Raw genomic sequence first — 21,782 nt, forward strand, 5'->3', positions numbered from 1 at the left:
CAAAAGCTTGCCATCACAACAGTGTTTTATGTGTGTGTTCTACCGCCCTTTGGTGAGTAGATTTTCTTTTATCTAGCCAATTAAATATTTTTATCAATAACTGATTGTTTTTGTTGTTATAGGTCTATCTTTTTCATAATATTGTCATTTCATCCTGGATTTTCCATTGTTTAAAGGCTGAAGTATTGGAGATATAAAATGCAGACTTGCACTAGTAAGAAATATGTTCCTGTATACAACAAAGTTGTTAACATCAAATATATAGTTAGGAATTCTTTTCAGAAGGTATTTGGAACACAGCTCTAAGTGGAAGCAAAACAAGGATGATTGGCCTCTCAGGCAGGAGCACAATATAAGCTTTTGAAATACGGTGCTACAAGGGAATGCTGAAGTACTGATGATCAGGCCGAATAACTAATGAGGTGGTGCTGAACTGGACTGGGGGAAAATGTATTTCTGGCATGATTTGGCTAAAGAAGGGACTGATCAGGAGAACAAGGCATCAAGGAATACACACCACTTGTTTGATAATGGAGGGTAGTGGTGCGGGGAGTCCAATAGCTCTAGAAGGCGTGATTACAGTAAGCAGGATCAAATGGATGTAGGTTCCTGCAGAGATGAAGAGGCTAGCACAGTATAGATTAGCACGGAGAGAGCTGTATCAAATTACTCTTCGGATTTTAGGTGATCCCAACATCACCTAGAGGAAGGGGATAAAAGTGACTGGATGCACTTAAAAACTTCTCGGTCTAAATCAGCTATGGCATGGATGTGCCTTAAATCCCCCCCATATTTGGAAATTGTGATTCGAGTATTACGAGGACTGCCCCAGGGATGTGTGACAGGACCACCTTTGTTCTCTATACACATAAATGATTTGATGGACAGGCTGAGCAGCAATCTGCAGCTTTCTCCTGATGATGCTATGGCATACAGGAAGAGCTCTTTAAATGACTGTAAGATGACGAAGAATATCTAGTTGGTGTGAAATATGGTAGCTTGCCCTAAAAACAGAAAAATGTACGTTAATGCACAGTAGGAAAAGCAATTCTGTAATATTCAAATAGTAGTATGCTATAATATATAGGCATAAAGTTCCAAAGAGACATGAACTGGAACAAGCAGAGAGGGACGGTAGTAGAGAAGGCAACGGGCCAACTTCGGTTTATTAGGAGAATTTTAGGAAAGTGTAGCTCATCTATAAAAAGATGCTGCTTATGGAGACTATTGCAATCCATTCTCGAGTATTGAGTTTTTGGGATCCTCACCAGGTCAGATTGAAGGAAGACATTAAGCAATTCAGAGGTGTGCTGCTCAATTTGTTAACAGTAGGTTCAATCAGTATATGAGCATTAGAGAAGTTTTCTGAACTCAAATTTGAATCCTTGGAGAGAAGATGACATTCTTTTCAAACTATTGAGAAAATTTAGAGAGAACTGGCACTTGAAGCTCTGATTGCAGAACAATTCTACTGCTGCCAAAGTATGTTTTGTGTAACGACCATGAAGATCAGAGAAACTTGGCTTGCACAGAGGGATATACAGTTGTTTTTCCCTTGCTTCATTTGTGAGTGGAGCAGGAAAGGAAATTACTGGTAGGTGTACAAGGCACCATATGCATCATACAGTGGCCTTGTGTAGTATGCATGTAGATGTTCTTTATGATGCATTACTCCTGCAGCAATTAAAAGAGACTATGTTATATAAAAATCTACACAGATAAAAGTTTTTTTCTTATCAGGGTAATGTTTGCCTTCCTGTACTCCTCATACTGTAGGTGCAAAATTGAAAGAGATTCACTTCAAAAAGCTAGAGAATCACTTCAAAAAGCTTTCACCTCTGCAATTAGCTGTGGTAATTAAGTTTGTCCTCAAATATAAAGTATTATCTAGGTGGACAAGTTGAAGCTTGAACAATTTATTTTTCACATGTGCCCAGTCTCCCAATATGGAGCTTAGTAAAATATTGGACAATGACTGGACTAAATGTATTGATTAGGTGACTGGACAATCACACCAGATCCTTAGTATTTGTCAGAATGGGAACTATTTAACCTCCCACGCAGAAAATGATACACTAAAAAACTGACAGAGTTCTGATCTTCATGTAACACCATCCCTGACGTGCTATGTAGAAGATGTTTATTCTGCCTAATGTAATGCATTTATTAATAAATAATGCTGTTTGTTCAACACATTTATTATTAAAGAAAATAAGTCGTCTGTCACTAAAATTGACAATTTAAATATGAATGAAGGCTGTGTCAAAACTGTTCAAGATGTTTAATTTATGCTCAAGTTGTAAGCTTCTTAGGTGAATAAAACTGGCTGTTTACCACAATACTGACCCTTGAAAAGTAAAGTGTATTAGCTCACAAGAGGTGTACAAAACTGATGATGGCTGACCACTATGGAAGCTATCCTTTATGCTGCTTTGGTAAATGAGACTTTACTAAAACATCAACCTGTTCTCTCCTATGATCATCAGAACAATACGACGTGTTTCATTTTTTTACCAATTCTACACTAATTTTACGATGTTACAATTAGAAATACATATTACAACACTTTTTGTGTTTTTGTGCACACTTGTCCTCATATGGGTGTTGGAGTGACCAAACTGTGGAATTTACTTTGCAAGAAAATTGGAAAAATCTTACCAATTTGTAGTGGGACAAAGGAGGTTGTGGTCACAGTTTATATCAAGAACAATCAATGGGAAAGTGCTTCAAGGCAGTATCTCCTATGCAAGTAGAAAATTACCCACATTGCTGTATCATTTGCAAATGGTGACCTGAAATTGTTCCCAAGTAATATTGACATCCTTTGTTGATTGTGAAAGAAAATGTTGCTGCAATATGGACCCAACATAGGGAGAAAGCTTAGTTTTGTTCTGTCAGACAGGTAAGCTTATGTTTCTCTGCACACGCAATTCTTGCAACTAAACAAGATGACATGAAAGCAAAGATTTGTATCTTATGGGCACTACACTCTTTGAAAGAGGAATAGCGGAGGAATGATATATGTGATGAAATGTCATCATCATCAAAATAATAATATTAAAAAAAGGGGAGGGAGGGGGGGAGGGAGTTGGTGTGCACTTGTTGCTGCCTGGAAAATATATAATTATGTTGTGTCAAAAGAAGAGAATGATGGCAGTAGTCTTCTTCATTGTAAAAGGAGTTGTAAAACAGACACATTTATCAAGGAGGGATAAAGCCACAACACATAGGAGAAAAAATTACAATGAGTAACTTGGCTGATACAAGAGTCCCAAATGATGCAAAATAGTCAGTGAAAAGTTGATGACTGGTTTCTTAGGACGGATAAATGCTCCAAATGCTGTTTTCTCAAAAAGTAAAAGAAATGGAGTATTTATTCCATAGCTTTCGTAGTGCTGTATTTGAACTCTTGCTCATCTACTACCATCTGAGTATTGAGTGGATCCTTGTAACTCTGCCACTTGATGATGACAATACTGCCAAAATACAGTGGCAATCTATTGATTAGGTATGTTGCTAATCTGAAAATAGTTCAAGAATTCAGCTAGCAAAAACAAAAAACACAACTTCAAGTTCCACAACATACATGTTTAACTAAATATTCTGCAATTTTTTCATCGTCTCCATCTGCAGCAAAGTGCAGCACTGTTCGACCATTTGTATCTTCTTCATTTACATCCGCACCAGCAGTGATGAGTCTCTCTATTGCACCAAGATTTTTGTGGAGGACTCCAACATGAAGTGGTGTCCAACCTACAAAGAAAAGAAACACAAGTGGTTAATTGTCACATTAGTGTTCAACTAAGAAGCACAGAATGAACATATAGTACTATAAGTTACCATTAAAGCCCCAATTTTTTAAAGAATCAACTCCCATGTATGTTTTATACATGCTTCAAACTTCTGATTACTTTACAAAAGATTTAATGTTTGAACTATTTGATGTTAAACAAGTAAGTGAAAGAAAGTTTGGATTAATTAAATTTGAAGTTTTTGTTGGGTCACTAAGTGATCATTATCAAACTATAAGTGAGTGCTAGTTTTTTCAAGCATCTCAATGTTTATGACACCGTATCTCCTGAACTACTTATCATACAATGATACAATTTTGTAGGTATGTTCAGTGGTCTATGTGGATACTGTCTGTAAAATATGTTGCAAATAATGCAGTAAGTGATAACATTTTTTCCTTTCTTTTTGCAATGAATGTCAGAGAAAAACTGTAAGCATGCACTTCCACAAACATACCTCCAGTCTTGTTTTGCTGCTATCTGTGTTTACACAAAAAATACAGGGTCCAGAAGTATTTCTTTTGGACTTACAATTACTGATGACATACTTGAGCATTAAGTTGATGAGTACTATGACATCCGTTTGTTTATGTGGTTACTCAAAAGGTTGCCTGGCCCAAAATAGAGGAATAGCGATGAGTAAAAGACATTAAACATATGACATAAAAACATACCCGCAGAAGAACCTGGACAGTTTCACAATAAAGTGCACCAGTAATATTAGATGGAAAATATCCTGCAAGAAAGGCCATTTTACATTTGGTGGAGGAGAAGCTGTGTGTTGGTCACCATATTTACATGATCAATCATTGCGTTAGCTTTGTGATAGCTGTAACCCTATCAAATTTGACAACACATTGCACTGGAGCACAAATGTGTATAAGGAGGAACATCCATAAAGTTGTATCTGCAGAACTGGGGGAAAAAAATACAATATCTCAGTATTAACATGGTGTGATGACCGAAAAATGGGACAAAATGAGAAATTAGTTACATCTTCACAGAGTTTCATCATACAACAGTAGAATTCATGCCATCGAGTAATCTCAAAAGCATTGCCAATTCTCCAATACAGTATCACACATGCTTTCTTATTACTGTGAAAAGAAGGCTGACCACTGGCATCAATACTATTTTTCCACATAATGGGAAGTCCATGGTTTCTATTTCCGAAAACGGAATTTGCCTGAGAGCTTCAATGTTTTGGCAGTATTTTTCATTGTGCCTGTCTGTGACTTGATGCCTCCTTCATGTGGTGAGTAGCTATCTACCCTCTCCATACAGTTATATTCCAGATAATTTACATGCTGCTTTTCAATGTACTGTATCTCCAATGGAAATTCCAAGAAATATAAAAAAGAAAGCTCTTATGAAAACTTGCTTTGTGTGCAAGTGGGAACCAACTGAAGGGAAAAAGCAAGTCATGAGGAAGAGAGACAAAAATTAAGCTGAACAAGGGAAAGCATACTGATACAAGGTATGAGTACAGACACTGTCCAAACAATCCTGCGTTCTGTACAATTACACACGGTTACTAAGCAAATTTGTTTTGTAACGGATGTTCTTAGTATTCCCAGGGAGGCCTTTTTTTTGTAGTATAAAGTCTGAATTTAAGCAATTCATGTTTCGTAGCTAATTTGTTGTTTTCCGAACCTTTTCTTTTCCTTGTCAAAAATGATGATTTGTTCATCATCTGAATAGTGGCTTCTTTGCTTTGGGAATAGATCAGATGTATTATTGAGACTGCTTATAGTAAGAAGGCCTGACCTCACTCATAACTGAATTTATGTTGATTTTCAAAAGCAGAGATTACCCTCTCGAACGTTAAACAGAAAATATATGAGAAGTTAATAAATATGGGAAATTTCTGTCTGTTAATACATTATCAAGTAACCATATGTTATCCACTGTTACATCCAAGTATTTTCACACTAGGATCAGTTCGAAAATCTTCATGGGCAACCCCGACAGTTTTCCATCATAATGGGGCTGGTGGAACATGATGTTTGAATGAATTACTCGGCAAAAGATAGTCCACCAAACGGACAACAAATAGTCCACCAAATGCATCTCATGTCATTTCACTAAAAAGCGAACAGGTCATGATAAGTTTGAATGACGAGCACTTCAACAGTGAACGTACTGGAAACGAGCAGAAACGAAAAACTGAAGAGACATGGACAAGCTACAGTAGGGCAATAGCAAAACACATTGAAATTTCGCAAGTGTATACTGTGCATTTTATTCATCAGACCTGCCCACAAAAATAAAGACCTTTCTCAAGGCGGTACATTGTGGCTTGGCCTAAAGTGGAATACGTCTACAGCCCAAATGTTTCAGAATATAAGCAGCAACATAATACTGATTATTTTTAACGCAGACAGACTGGCAGTTTGCAGGTAGGAGTTGTGACAGTATACAATTATGGGCAATAGTTACAGTTTGTTTTCCATAGTAATGCATGTTAGTTTTGGCCAGCATTCTAGGTCCTGTACACAGCAGTACAAAGTCGAGCAAACTTTGTTTCTAGACAGTGTCTAGAGGCAACCAAGCGATTTTGTACATAGGCAATCGAGAGAAATTTCTTGCCTATAGATATGCTTATGCTTCTGCAACAAAATTGTGGAACTTTATAGATATGCTTATGCTTCTGCAACAAAATTGCGGAACTTTTGACTCTTATTTGAAATTAGTGACGTGAGACAATTCTAACGACAATGTTGCGCAACATTTTTTAGTGTGGATGTATATGTTAGTCTTTATTATTTTTGTATTTCTTATTGTTGAACAACACTTAACACAATGTGGCCAATGCAGAAAGTGTCGCTGCAGATTGGAGATTTTTCATGTAGTATCATGTTTGTGGGAAGACAGTAATTCTGAATATTAATATCATAACAAGAAGTCCTCAAGTACATCGCCCTTGTATAGACCCTCTACATACTCTTTCCACCTTCTTGCTTTCACTTCTTTGCTTAGAACTGGGTTTCCATCTGAGCTCTTGATATTCATACAAGTGGCTCTCTTTTCTCCAAAGGTCTCTTTAATTTTCCTGTAGGCAGTATCTATCTAACCCCTAGTGAGATAAACCTCAACATCCTTACATTTGTCCTCTAGCCATCCCTGCTTAGCCATTTTGCACTTCCTGTCGATCTCATTTTTGAGACGTTTGTATTCCTTTTTGCATGCTTCATTTACTGCATTTTTATTTTTTCTCCTTTCATCAATTAAATTCAATATTTCTTCTGTTACCCAAGGATTTCTACTAGCCCTCGTCTTTTTACCTACTTGATCCTCTGCTGCCTTCACTACTTCATCCCTCAGAGCTACCCGTTCTTCTTCTACTGTATTTCTTTCCCCCATTCCTGTCAATTGTTCCTTTATGCTCTCCCTGAAACTCTGTACAACCTCTGGTTCTTTCAGTTTATCCAGGTCCCATCTCCTTAAATTCCCACCTTTTTGCAGTTTCTTCAGTTTTAATCTACAGTTCATAACCAATAGATTGTGGTCAAGAGACCACATCTGCCCCTGGAAATGTCTTACAATTTAAAACCTGGTTCCTAAATCTCTGTCTTACCATTATATAATCTATCTGATACCTTCAAAGAAGGGAAAACAGAAAGGTGGAAAGAGTATATAGGGTGTCTATACAAGGGCGATGTACTTGAGGACAGTATTATGGAAATGGAAGATGAAATGGGAGATACGATACTGCGTGAAGAGTTTGACAGAGCACTCAAAGACCTGAGTCGAAACAAGGCCCTGGGAGTAGACAACATTCCATTGGAACTACTGACGGCCTTGGGAGAACCAGTCCTGACAAAACTGTACCATCTGGTGAGCAAGATGTATGAGACAGGCGAAATACCCTCAGACTTCAAGAAGAATATAATAATTCTAATCCCAAAGAAAGCAGGTGTTGACAGATGTGAAAATTACCGAACTATCAGTTTAATAAGTCACAGCTGCAAAATACTAATGCGAATTCTTTACAGACGAATGGAAAAACTGGTAGAAGCCGACCTCGACGTAGATCAGTTTGGATTCCGCAGACATGTTGGAACACATGAGGCAATACTGACCCTACGACTTATCTTAGAAAATAGATTAAGGAAAGGCAAACCTACATTTCTAGCATTTGTAGACTTAGAGAAAGCTTTTGACAATGTTGACTGGAATACTCTGTTTCAAATTCTAAAGGTGGCAGGGGTAAAATACAGGGAGCAAAAGGCTATTTACAATTTGTACAGAAACCAGATGGCAGTTATAAGAGTCGAGGGGCATGAAAGGGAAGCAGCGGTTGGGAAGGGAGTGAGACAGAGTTGTAGCCTGTCCCCGATGTTATTCAATCTGTATATTGAGCAAGCGGTAAAGGAAACAAAAGAAAAATTCAGAGTAGGTATTAAAATCCATGGAGAAGAAATAAAAACGTTGAGGTTCACCGATGACATTGTAATTCTGTCAAAGACAGCAGAGGACTTGGAAGAGCAGTTAAACGGAATGGACAGCGTCTTGAAAGGAGGATATAAGATGAACATCAACAAAAGCAAAACGAGGATAATGGAATGTAGTCGAATTAAGTCGGGTGATGCTGAGGGAATTTGATTAGGAAATGAGACACATAAAGTAGTAAAGGAGTTTTGCTATTTGGGGAGCAAAATAACTGATGATGGTAGAAGTAGAGAGGATATAAAATGTAGACTGGCAATGGCAAGGAAAGTGTTTATGAAGAAGAGAAATTTGTTAACATCGAGTATAGATTTAATAGTCAGGAAGTCGTTTCTGAAAGTATTTGTATGGAATGTAGCCATGTATGGAAGTGAAACATGGACGATAAATAGTTTGGACAAGAAGAGAATAGAAGCTTTCGAAATGTGGTGCTACAGAAGAATGCTGAAGATTAGATGGGTAGGCCACATAACTAATGAGGAGGTATTGAATAGAATTGGGGAGAAGAGGAGTTTGTGGCACAACTTGACAGGAAGAAGGGACCAGTTGGTAGGACATGTTCTGAGGCCTCAAGGGATCACAAATTTAGCATTGGAGGGCAGCGTGGAGGGTAAAAATCGTAGAGGGAGACCAAGAGATGAATACACTAAGCAGATTCAGAAGGATGTAGGTTGCAGTAAGTACTGGGAGATGAAGACGCTTGCACAAGATAGCGTAGCATGGAGAGCTGCATCAAACCAGTCTCAGGACTGAAGACAACAACAACAACATGTCGCGTACCGAAGAGCTCTTTCGATTTCTTTCACTATCCATTGTCACCACTGCACAAGCTGCGGTTGTAACAAGGTCTGCCATATTTATCAAACAATGGAAAATACAGGACGGAATGTAACACTATTATGAAAAGGATAGTTGCTACTCACCATATAGTGAAGATGCCAAGTCGCAGATAGCCACAACAAAAAGACTGTCACAAAATAAGCTTTCAGTCAACAAGGCCTTTGTCAAAAGGCTGTGAGAGACTATGGTCATGTGTGTGTGAGATGCACTTCTCCCTCTCTCTCTCTCTGTGTGTGTGTGTGTGTGTGTGTGTGTGTGTGTGTGTTTGGGGGGGGGAGTGGGGGGGGGGGGTTAATTTTGACAAAGGCCTTGTTGGCCAAAAGAGTATTTTGTCACAGTTTTTTTGTCGTGCCTTTCTGTGACTAACACTTCCACTATATGATGAATAGCAACTATCCTTTTCATAATATCAGCCACATTTATCAAATGCTGAGGAACAAGTCATTCAAATATGTACACATGACAAAGTCTAGACTCTCTTCTCTTTCGCAACTTTTGACACTCGACATTCTTGTGAGGGTTTAACTGCTTGGTCAGTGAGTGTAGGAACTGAAGAAGAGCAGGCAGCCTGGGATCCTCAGTCTGTGGTCCCTTCAGCCACTGGCTAGTGTTGGGCATCTGATCTCTAGATTTCAGGGGACAGGGTTTCCGAGATGGTGACCTGTCTGCAAGTGAGGTGGTTGGTTCCCGAAGATAATGCTGTAGGAACAACGAGGCGGGGAGGAGGGGGCTATCACTCCCCACAGTCAAGTTTAATTGCACTGACTACTGGAAGTAGACATCCAGGCCGTAAACACATCATATACTGCTGACGACCCTGCCAAAGTAAACGCAAAGTACCCACTGGGACTCGGTACAAATCATCTTTTTTTCCCCTGAGTTTCAAAGAGTTCCTGATTTTGCATTCCTTGAGTAGGTTGACACACTTCTGGGATCAAAGAGGATGGTCGCTCACACAATTGACTTCAGACCAGTGGTAGCACAAGCGTTGAATTTTCATGAAGTGGCCAGCAACAGTCTCCACATATGGGGTCATGTATACACTGGGAAGACATATCCCAAAGCAGTGGCATTTAAACCACCACACTGGATGTAAAAAAAAAAAAAAAAAAAAAAAAAAAAAAAAAAAAAAAAAAAAAAAAAAAAAAAAAAAAGAGGCTTCACATTGTAGTGTTCAACACAATTCTGACCTTTCCTGGAAGTAACTCTGCCTAAAAATCGAGGCCAGTGTCTACCTTGTTGTCTGACACGCCTCTCAACGTACACAATGTATGAAGATGATCCCTCACCTCTTCACATGTTCACACAAATCTTCGTTCATTTACAGCGTAAGTGAAAATTTAATTGCTATACCTTGCTGAGGTACTTATGGAATGTGAAGGTACACCATCAAGGCGTTTAAAAGAGAGTAATACCTGGGACTAGAAAGAATTTGCCACCGTGATTAAAGACGGAATCGTTTTTGCAATATGCTAAGGGAAGAGAAATTGTTGAATACATAAAAAAATTGGTTTTAAGACACAAACGAACTAATGACATCTACTAATAGTGGGCAACTGATTAAATAAATGGGGAAAGCTGAGTTTATGCTGGACCAGGATTCGAACCCAGTCTCCTGCTTAGTAGGCAGATGCTTTGACCACTGATCCATCAGGATAATGGGCACGAGGGCCTACACTTGTAATGTCTGGATATGTTGGGAATTTGGGTCCTTTGGGAGGCGTGTTAGGGTAGTCCACGCAATTGTGATGAGCACTTTGTCCAGATGGCACAGTGGACAGTGCATCTGCCTAGTAAGCAGTAGGCTCATGTTCAAATCCCGGTCTGGCACAAATTTTCAGCTTTTCCCATTGATTTAATCCATGTCTATTGGAAGCTAACATCATTAATTCCTGTGTGTCTTGATTCACAGTTGCTGCAGGATCAAAATGTTACCTGTTCTTTCAGACATGTTCGAATGAGCATACACCAAATATATGACGGGGGGGGGGGGGGGGGGGGATCAATTATAAATGGGATTTTTGTTCCTGAACATCAACAGTTGGTAGAACTGGCCCCACACTTCTGCTCTGTTTTGTAACATCACGATGCCTGAGCAATAGGTGCACCCCTACATTGTGAAACCCATAATCATCAAATTTCTTGGTCGTGGAGGAGTTACTGCAGCGGAAATTTGCCAAAGATTGACTAACTACACAGTTCGGTGATTAATCATTATCAAGGACGCGTATGTTTGCCTGGCATACGAAGTTCAAGGAAGGACAAGAACATGTGGAAAATCAGAAACATGATTGCCTTCCTTGGACATGCATTACAGACAAAAACATTCATGCGGTTAAAGAGATTATTGACGATGATTGACTGGCAATAGTATCAGATATTGTACAATAAGTCTGAATCAGTTATGGGAGCTGTCAAGCAATCATTACAGACGACCTACAGTTAAGAAAAATGTGTTCCAGATGGATCCCTAAACTTTTGACTGAAAATCTGAAGTTGAGACATTTGGAGGCCTGAAAGAGGCTTACAGCAAGGTTTGCAGAAGAAGGTAATGCATTTTTGAGTCAGATTGCCACCTGGGACGAAACATGGGTTCACAAACACACTCCAGAATCGAAACAAGCCAGCAAGGAGTGGCAGAGGAAAGATCACTGAGGCATTTTGCCTATTGATTTTTTGAATGAGCGATGCACAATCAATTCTGCTTACAACTGCGAACTGTTGAACAAGGCCAGAGTTACATATCACCACAAAAGACGACCAATCGATCCTCCACGACAGTGCATGACCCCCATACTTCAGTTACTCTCCAGGCTACAGGAAAAGCACTGGACTACACTGTATCATCCTCCTGACAGTCCGGGCTTATCGTCCTGCCCTGCGATTTCCATTTATTCGGACTGCTTAATGAAGCTGCAGGAGGGCGACGATTAGAATATGATGATAGTGTGGAAGACTTGTGCGCAACTGGCTGCGGATACTACCCAGTTCTTTTTATGATGAGGGCATCAAAAAGCTGCCTATACACTGGGACAAATGCATTTCCAAAGCAGGAGTCTATGTGGAAGAACAAATTATAATTGCCTAAGTTTTTCAGTAAATGAATTTAAATAAAAAATAAATTCCTGTTTATATTTGATCCGCCTTCGTATACCATCAGTTTCACTTCGAGAAAGGACTTCCACCTTTTCGGATGCGAACAAGGAACTCTCAGTAACTGTCGAGAAGTTTGTTGGTTTCTTTTCCTTCCATGGCATAGCAAAAGAGGGAAAGTTTCTGCAGTCACAAAGATTCACACTGAACTGTGGCTTGTCTGACTGAAGACTGATGGGTCCTCCATGCCACTAGATGATAACTCTGGACATTCCATAATGCCACCTACTCAGAACGAGGGCTCTCACCATGGGTGTAACACAGCTGGAACAAAGGCTACCTGGTGAGATGGCCAGTGCCTGGAGACTCCAGGCGGCCACCTACTCCACAGCATGCATGACAGCTTGAGAACCAATAGTGAGACCCTGTGTGGTCAGGGAGTTACCACCATACGGGTACCAGACGATGCCTCTCACAGGCTGGCTACTGTGCTGGGTAGAGGGCGAGCTTGCCTACACAATCTAAAACTTTATTAATAGGGTAGAGGCTGAGTGGGGGCTGAAAGTAGTAAACCAATATACGTAGTGCAAAATAAAGGAACAAAGTAGGAGTATTCAGAATCGACATTCTATGAGTGAGCTTGGTTGTCAGCAGGCAGTCTGTTCTAGAAAGAGTAAGTTGCAGACAAGATATAGTTGGAATGTAAAACTGCAGCAGGAAAAGAGAAATTTGAGCTCCAGGGAGAGGGGGGGTCAGAGCCACCTAGGTTTGATGCTTTGTAGAGATACTATTATTTTACACCAACAGATGGTGCTGGCTGTATGAACTTTATACTAGTCTATGTTACTTGACAAATCATAGTGAACACATTCCATTACGTTGTTATCTGCTGCTGCCAAATTATTGTGTTGTGGTGCAATATTTCTAAGCAGACAAATTTCATAAATTTAACACACCTTTACTTGGTAAGTTAATGCCATTCATTTTTTTTTTTTCACTTAATGAAAGAAAACAATGTTATCCCTAAATTACATTTAAGGAGATAAAAAAGGACCATATTCTAAAAGCTTAATTTATTTCAATTTAATATATTTACACATTCCTCACTTAAATTAACTTTTAAACTTTTTCTGTAAACTGCTCTGTGGTTATTTGTGTTTTTCGTAATTTGTATAGGTGCCGTACAAAATGGGAGCTGAATGTGAAATGTTCACTGGCAGGTTCAATGCCTCCATGGTGTGAAATGTCTCAACACCAAAATTGCTCAAATTGACTGGCCTGGAAACAGTTTAACCTAAACGCTTTACAGCACTTGTGGATAGGGCTATAAGATGCAGTTTTCGAAGAACCTCATCCATGTGACACACACCAGCTTATTGCACATGTTCAGGATGATGATGACGATTGGTTTGGTTTGTGGGGTGCTCAACTGTGCGGTTATCAGTGCCCGTACGAATTCCCAACCTTTGTTCAGTCCAATATCGCCACTTACATGAATGGTGATGAAATGATGAGGACAACACAAACACACAGCCATCTCGAGGCCACATGTTCAGGAGCCATCAAACTCAAGCCACCCCTGAAGAGAGAGCAATGCTTGCACAGACTTTTTGCGCATGATTGAAGAAAGTTTTCCCAATCGTGGACACCATGTAAAATACTTAAAAGAGAACAGATAACTGTCCAATCATTCTATCAAATGTAGGTTTTTTTTTCCAGCAGGGGAGGGGGAGCTAATAAAAATATTCGAACACTTCTAACCCTTTGTTTTCTTTCTTGTCGTGTGAGAAGGGAATCCAAGAAGTCAAAGTATTTCTGATACACGCTGTAAATAAATTTTCTCTTGCATTGGAAAGCACAGTGGAGTTATATGTAAACTTATTCTGCTGCGTTTTGACGACAAAATATTGTAGCTCTCAATATTAAACACTCCCTTATGTCTTACTGAATGAAGATAACAACAGAACCAATAACATACCTGTTGAGTTTTTCTTGTTTACATCAGGTTTCATTTCCGATTTATAATTTGACGGTGTCAGCAGCTCCTCAACACACAAATTGGCATGATGTTTCACCGCAACATGAAGTGGTGTATCGCCATTTTCATCTTGCCTGTCAGGATCCGCACCTGCGTTTAGCAGCCATTTCACTGATACAGGATTCCCAGCTGCAGCCGTGTGCAGAGGTGTCTAGAGAAGAGACAACATTGGCATTACTCTGTTGAAGCACTATAAGAAAAAAAGGCATATTTACATATGGAAACAAATAACTTCTTCTCATGGGTATCACATAGCTTCACAATACTTTTATCAATGACCAGTGTTTGTCCTAAATTTTTCGCATTTTAGTATTGTGACACCAGTCTTCGAAGTTCTCATCAAATAACACAAAAACTTAAGAAATTGCAGATACCTTTTCATATCTAAAGTCTAGTACCGAACGCCGCGCAATTTCAATTGGCGCCAGACGATATGGACGTCAAAGACCCCTAGAGGTCTCTGCCGTGGCGGCAGGCGCTTCCTGGCATGCATTTAGTGTGAGAGTCCACAGTGGGACACATGGTCCCAGTGGCCAATAGCGGCATCCTCTATCATGGATTTAAGTGCCTGCCTTTCGCTCAGCCAGTCAGTCTAACCTTGCGTACATCTTTGGACATATCGCCTCGCCGTAAGACAATAAACTTACTTTCGTGTTCTGTTTACGAGTGGACATGGTTGTCTGGTTAGGTTTTCTTGTGACTCAGTTGTTTCGTTCTTGATGTTGTCCTAAGATCCTTCATCGGTCGTGTATGTCTTCTCCCGTTTGAGTTGTTCGCGGACCATGCCGTGCTTTCCGTCACGTCGACCCCGTGACCGTTCCGGTCGCAGTTACAACATTTTGGCAACGAGGTGGTCATTGTTGGCATGGAGGCAAAGTTGGTCTGTCTGCTGAAGCAACAGCAGCAGCTCATGCAGCAGCAGCAGCTCCAGTTAGATATCTTGCAGTGGCTGCTGTGATTGCTAACGGACAAAGTCGGTGCCTGGGGCGCATTACCAAAACAGCTCCCGAGTCCTCGGGGTGTCAGATGCGTTCCCACATCCGACGTCGTTCCCACCATTTAATGACGCTAAAGAAGACTGGAAGACGTACTTACATTGACTGAAACAACATTTCACAGCTTTTCAAGTCACAGACAACTCCTTGCAGCAGTCGTTGTTTATGTCTTGGGCCTCCCCAGACACGTTCTTTCCTCTCTGCAAGTTGGCACTGTTGTTCGATCCTGTGGCTCCCTCTTTCCAGGAGATATGCCTTTTGCTGACAAACTATTATTCCCAATGCTACCATGTGGTCGCCTCTCGGCTGGAGTTCCACCAGTACCATAAACAGCCTGGTCAATCCTATCTTTCCTGGGTCATGGACTTATACAAGGTCTCAGCCATCGATGGCAATATTGACCGCCTGATCCGTGGGTGCACCATGTGTGTGTGTGCGCGCGTCACCAGGCAAGCCGCCCCCCTCAGTCGTTTGCACCCTGGCCTGTGCCTCACTGGCCCTGGGATCGCATCCGTATTGATTTTGCGGGCCCGTTTTTTGGGGTCCATGTGGTTACTTATCGCTGATGCCTACTCAAAACACCCATATGTTGTCCGCATGGCGTCCACCAGCACGGAGGCTACACTCACAACCCAGGCCCAGGTTCTCGCCATTGAGAGACCGCCACTCACTTGGTCTCCAATAATGGCCCCCAACTCACGGCGTCGTCCTCCCACAACTTCTGTCAGGCCAACGGTATCAAACATATCCGTAGCCCCCCTTTCCGCCCTTCATCTAATGGCGTGGCGGAGAGGTTTGTCCGAACTTTGAAACAAGTTGACAAAGGCGGTCGACACATCTCCAACCACGGTGGGCCTCACCCTGTTTTTGAGCATCAATCGCACTACGCCAATTGACGGACGCAGTCTGGCGGAGCTCCTTCATGGGCGACACCCGCGGACCCTGCTCAATTTTTGATGATGCCATCCCCCTCCTGCTCCCACTCCCAGCCCTCGCAGCGTTACGCCCCCGGCACGGCCGTGTGGGCCCACGAGTATGGGCACAAGGCAGGTTGGACGCCTGCCACAGTCGTCGTGGCCAATGAGCGACATGTGACGTCGGTGCAGACGTCAAAAGGGTTGGAGGGCAGCCATCATAATCAGCTCCACCCGCATGCCCCTGCGGGACTCGAGCCGCCGCCTCATCCCCTACCTCCTTTGGGTACAGACGTGGTCCTCGAGTCGCCACCCCTGCCCCCAGTTGCCATCTCCCCGCGGGCCTGCCGTTGGCCCTTCCCGCCTCCGGGGTGATCGGCAGCTCCCCACCCTGCCCTGGACTCTGGGTCGGCCATCAGTGATACAGCGGGCATCCTTTCCTCATCGCCAACAGTGGCTGACGAGCCTGGCTCTTCTTCCCACTGCCACCCACCTCAGCATCGTCTGGGGCGTTCTGTCCCTATGCGCAAGTTTCAGGGGGGGAGGGATCTGGTACAGCGGGCCATGGAATTTGAATCTGCGCCAGACGATATGGACATCGAAGACCCCTAGAGGTCTCTGCACCATTGCGCCATAAGCCGTGGCGGCGCGCGTCTCCTGGCAGACATTTAGTGTGAGGGCGCCACAGTGCGACATGTGGTCCCAGTGAGCAATAGCCCCCAATCATGGATTTAAGCGCTTGCCTTTCATTCAGCCAGTCAGTCTAATCATGCGTATGTCTCAGTACATATCGCCTCACCTTAGACAGTGTATTTACTTTCATGTTCTGTTCACGAGTGGATATGGTTGTCTAGTTAGGTTTTCTTGTGACTCGGTTGTTTCATTCTTGTTGTTGTTGTCGTCATAAGGTCCTTCGTCGGTCGTGTCCATCTTCTCCTGTTTGTGTTGTTCGTGGGTACCGCCGCGTTTTCCGTCACGTCATCCCCACGACCGTTCCGGTCGCAGTTACAAGATAAAGCAAAACGATTTTTTGAATATGTCGGACTTTGAAGGAAATTGCAATGGCGTCTTATATGGATGTATATTATGAATGCTGGTATGTAACTAAATCCTGGCACATCCTAGATCTAGTGCTAGTAAATTGCTGTAGGGACCTGTGTAACACATATCCAATAATAAAAATTAAATAGAATACTTGATAACTGAAGTTTCAATAAATAAAAATAGCTTACCTGCTGGCTATCATTTGGGCAATTTAGCAAATAATGCTGTGGTTCCCTGGCCAATACATCCAACATGTGTCTTAGTAAGACTTCTTGCTTATGGAGTATTGCAGCATGAAGTGCACTGAAAATCCAATATTGAAAGATTATTTTTCCAAAAAATTCCATAGCACAAATAAAAATAATAGTAATAATGTCTTCTCAATCATATCATGCACTGTGCATACATTATTTACAAGGAGATGATAAACCAAATATGTAGTAGCTCTCAAAATTGTAATATCTGGGTAACAATCAACATAAAGAAAATATATAAAAAATGGTTTTTACATGGTTCATGAGACCTAAAGCTCTGACCAACTCTGAAGTTTTCCTCTTTTGTTCTCCGAGTTAAGTGGGGCAGTTAGCACTCTGGACTCCCCTACGGGAGAACAGAGTTCATGTACCCACCCAGCTATTACCATTTCCTCCCTAAATATCTGAAGGCAATGCATGGGATGATTCCTAGTCTTCCAGCTATCCTAGATGGTGTTCATGACGTGTGTGACCCAACACTAACAATTAGTCAGAAGACAAATTATACTGGATATTTCTTACATAATGTAATGGAAATGTTGTCACACAGCACAATAAAACTGTTTCTTAAGATACAGACTATGTAATAAATATAAATGCAGCCATCCCATAAGGGGCATACCTGGCAGTAAAGCAATAGTTTCTCAAATAATTTGTGGCTGGTTGTGGTCTGTTAACTTTCTTTCTATTGGCATTACTTTTCTGCTGATGACTTTACATTTTATTTCGGTTCATCAACATCAATCAAATTAAGAGTCAATGCTTCAATTTACCAGATTTAAAAAACTAAGGAACAAAAACCTACTGTACTTACGTATTGCCATCATGCGATTTCTGACTGAACATTTTAAGAACTCTTTCTGTAAATACAGGCTTTCTCAATGAAGCATTTCGCTTCATTTCATCCACTATTTGTCGAGCAAGCAGGGGTTCGTCCTGAAAATTTAAATTCATTTGTTAGGTAGTGCTGAACACTTAATGCATGTAAGAATAATTATTCAGAACAACAAAAAACAGAAACAAAAGAAATTATATTTTCTGAAGGAGATTTTTGCTTTCCCCTTGTCCTTACAAGAGTATAGTCCCCCTCAATGTAGGGTCAAAAAAAAAAAGAGAGAGCACCTCTTCCTTAACAAAGCTGACCTCTTTCCTCCTCAAGGAAGAACGAACAATTCAGAATGCTAAGTAATAGTTTCCTCTACTTTTAAATACATCTAATAGCAGTACTTGAAATTTCAACTCCTGAAGGTAAGCAAGCATTGTCATTATGTAACTTTACAAACTGCAAAGTTATTCTGTCACAAGGAATTTGTGATGGAAACACCACCAGTTTGTTTCATTATCGGCTCAGAAACAGTCTGGTAAGCTTGTAAGGGTGTTGCATATTAGGATGACTGAGAAATAATTGTTAAGAAAAAAATTGGATACATTGCACCATTTCTAATTTAATTTGCACTGAAGTTAGCCAATCAGGTCATTGCACACACGAATTCAAGCAGCCTACCAGAGATGATGTTGCCAAACATGTTCCGCGTTTAGTTTACTCAAACTGAAAAAGATGGTGACACAAAAACTGCACTCAGTTTCAGCTAGCCGAATGAGGAACACACATGGCAACAATGCCTCTGGCAGGCTGGTTGGATTTGCACACACCACTACCTTATGGGCTAATTTCAACCATTGATTATTTCTCCACACAAATTACCCTGCAACAACATTAAAAGCTTTTCAAACTGTTACTGGCCATCCTGTACTAATGACAGAGGCTATCCAATCCAAGACTACAGTTTATAAATTAATTTCTAGGCATTAGAAACCATAAACGACAGATAATGTCTGGCGTATCTAACTTTTGGCTTTGAACAATTTCAAAAGGTAAGCACAGTTACCTGTAATTGTTGAATGCAGCATTTTCTTATGTAATAATACTGACAGAAGACTTCGCCAATCCACCACTGTTCATCGTAAACACAAGCCACTATGTCTTTATTTTGAACAACCAGTTGTACAAGTTTTCCACACTGATGAAGTTCACTATCAGGTGAAGTTGGTGTGATCTTACACTGTGAATGGGCTACAAAACAATGAAAAGATTGAGTGCCTTTAACCTTCTGGAAAGTGTTGTACCTTTCCTTCAAGACACTGTCATAGACTTCTTGCATTTCCTCACATTGTACGAAAACATAGGTAATTCCTTTGATATGTTTTTTACAGATTTCAAACATTTCTTGAGGTGTTAAGATTGTCATCGGTCCCCTGTAGACTTGCTTTAGTGACGGCATGCTTTGTTGTATCCCCGACGCCATCACAAGCATTCTTCCCATGGCATGAAGCGAAAAAGTGCCATTCTACATCAAACCCAAAATCATCTTTATGAAAGGACATGTTTCTAATTTCTTGTTTTTATACTGACTTGCTACCCTATCCAAAAAGTAAATCAGCTTTTTAAGGAAGGGTAGTGCTGTTTAACGCAGTTTGTTAATTTTAGTTGAAAAATGTGCACTGCTGTAGTGTTGTGTTCAAGGCAGTCACTTTTGACACAAAAGCTGTGGCTCATTAGTTTATCTTTATTTTTATAATAGAATACAAATGAATGAACTGTGGCCTGTTTATTTACCCAATGGTGCCCCTGTACTTCATCTTGAACAACAAAGGAAAAATTTTCCGAAAAGTCAGCAAGAACTAAGCATTCATCAGCTGCCGAGGTTTGCTTTTTGTCTTTCAAACATTTACTTTGAGCTTTTGCAATAAAATGATGCATTTTCAGATTTTCAAGGTTAGCCACCAACACTTCAAGAAACTCTTCTCGTGATTTTATGACTGTCACCATTTCAGTTCTGTCTTGTGTCACCCATTGTTTGTATTTTATATTGTCAGGCATCAAATTGTCTTCTTCGGATTCTTCAAACGTCAAGTAAGCCTTGTTTGCCTGGACAATCTTCACATTTTCCCCTGATCATACAATTGTAACTGTCAACATTGCATACCATAACTTCCAAAAGGTCAACTCAATTGGCCCCCATCTATCATCAACTTTACGTTCTGATGATACAAACAAACACAAACATTATGGGTGCAAGATGCCCCTGCAACGATACACCATCTTGGCCTCAACTCGCAAAACTTCGATCTACCAATTTTAATGCCGGGATTTTTTTTTTTATTAAATTCAGTGAATAGTTCATTTAAATTACACAATATCAGACTTTTTTGTCTTTGAATCTTAGAACCATTTTCTCTCACAGAAGCAAGCCTTATTTTGGCAGACATCAAACAGCTGTTATTGTCATCGTCATAATACTTAATAACTTTATTGATTGTGTTTTCACTACCAAATTAGAAGCACTTTTCTTTTGTAATTCTGGTAAAATTCCCTGTTCTTTTACTAATTGCCATGATAACTTAAGAAGACGTTCTGACACATTAAATTCATCACTAACTTTTGCTCGATTCCAAGAATTTGGCAGTAAACAGATATCTTAATTTTATTCTCTTTGTTTGAAGTACTGCATTTAGTTTTTAGTTTTTCTATCAAATCATCAAATTCAGTTGGTGAAGTTTTAGAGCTTCCATCTGTTTTAGTGCAAATTGGATTTTGAGATGAATCTTCCAAATTCTTTTTGACTGTAGCTGTCACTTCCTCACTTATTGTATTCAAGGCACTTGGTCTTGTATCTTGACTTAGTTTTCTAATTTTACTAGCAGGCAATATACCCAGGATTTCATAAGCTGTATCTACTTTTTTAATGGTTGCTGATAAATCACAAAATGCTGTATCTGAGGTTTCACTATCCTCTCTCTTGTGAATTACAAATATCTTAGAATAACATGTTGGACACAACGATTTTCCTGGTAAGAGATTCGTAAAAGGGCTTTTATTTTTAGAATAATGATCAAATGTCATTTCTCGCAGACCTTTTGTTATAGGTTTCTTATGTTTCTCAAAAGGATCCATGCAAGACTGACCAAAAAGGTGACAAAATTTTTTTAAGTATTTCATTTCACGGTACTTGCATGTTGATTTGACCTCTGGGCCGATTCTTAAGTAAACCAACAATTTGTTTCTTCACTGTAATATTCAATTAAAGTAATTTCTTTCGGATACGCTCCATACACATTTCTATGACAAGTTTCATTAATAACAACACCAACAGAACCCTGAGACACCAGTTTTCAACTGCACATTTCAAGAACTTCTAGCTAAATAAGTGTGAGTAGACAATTGTTGGTGTAAGGAGGAGGACAACAATCAGACTTGTATAGGCTTGCAGATGGAATTGTTAGCCTGCTGAAACAATTGCCACAGCACTTATTTGATTAGCCTACCAGATAGCACAGGTATTTTTGACTTGTGTTAGTAATCT

At 40.3% G+C, this 21,782-nt stretch overlaps 1 protein-coding gene across 2 annotated transcripts in view; it reads right to left on the reverse strand.

The window, feature by feature from the left end:
* Positions 1 to 21,782, reverse strand: part of LOC126243247 (nuclear factor NF-kappa-B p110 subunit) — a 99,374-nt gene that overhangs the window by 13,181 nt on the left and 64,411 nt on the right. For both annotated transcript variants that reach the window (XM_049948150.1, XM_049948149.1), the window contains exons 12-15: positions 18,233 to 18,354; positions 17,353 to 17,467; positions 14,152 to 14,362; positions 3,587 to 3,753 (exon numbers count right to left, since the gene is read on the reverse strand). In XM_049948150.1, coding sequence (XP_049804107.1) covers positions 3,587 to 3,753; positions 14,152 to 14,362; positions 17,353 to 17,467; positions 18,233 to 18,354 — 615 coding nt within the window. The remainder of the gene's footprint in view (positions 1 to 3,586; positions 3,754 to 14,151; positions 14,363 to 17,352; positions 17,468 to 18,232; positions 18,355 to 21,782) is intronic.

The sequence above is a fragment of the Schistocerca nitens genome, chromosome 1, assembly GCF_023898315.1.
Source record: "Schistocerca nitens isolate TAMUIC-IGC-003100 chromosome 1, iqSchNite1.1, whole genome shotgun sequence".
NCBI lineage: Eukaryota > Metazoa > Arthropoda > Insecta > Orthoptera > Acrididae > Schistocerca > Schistocerca nitens.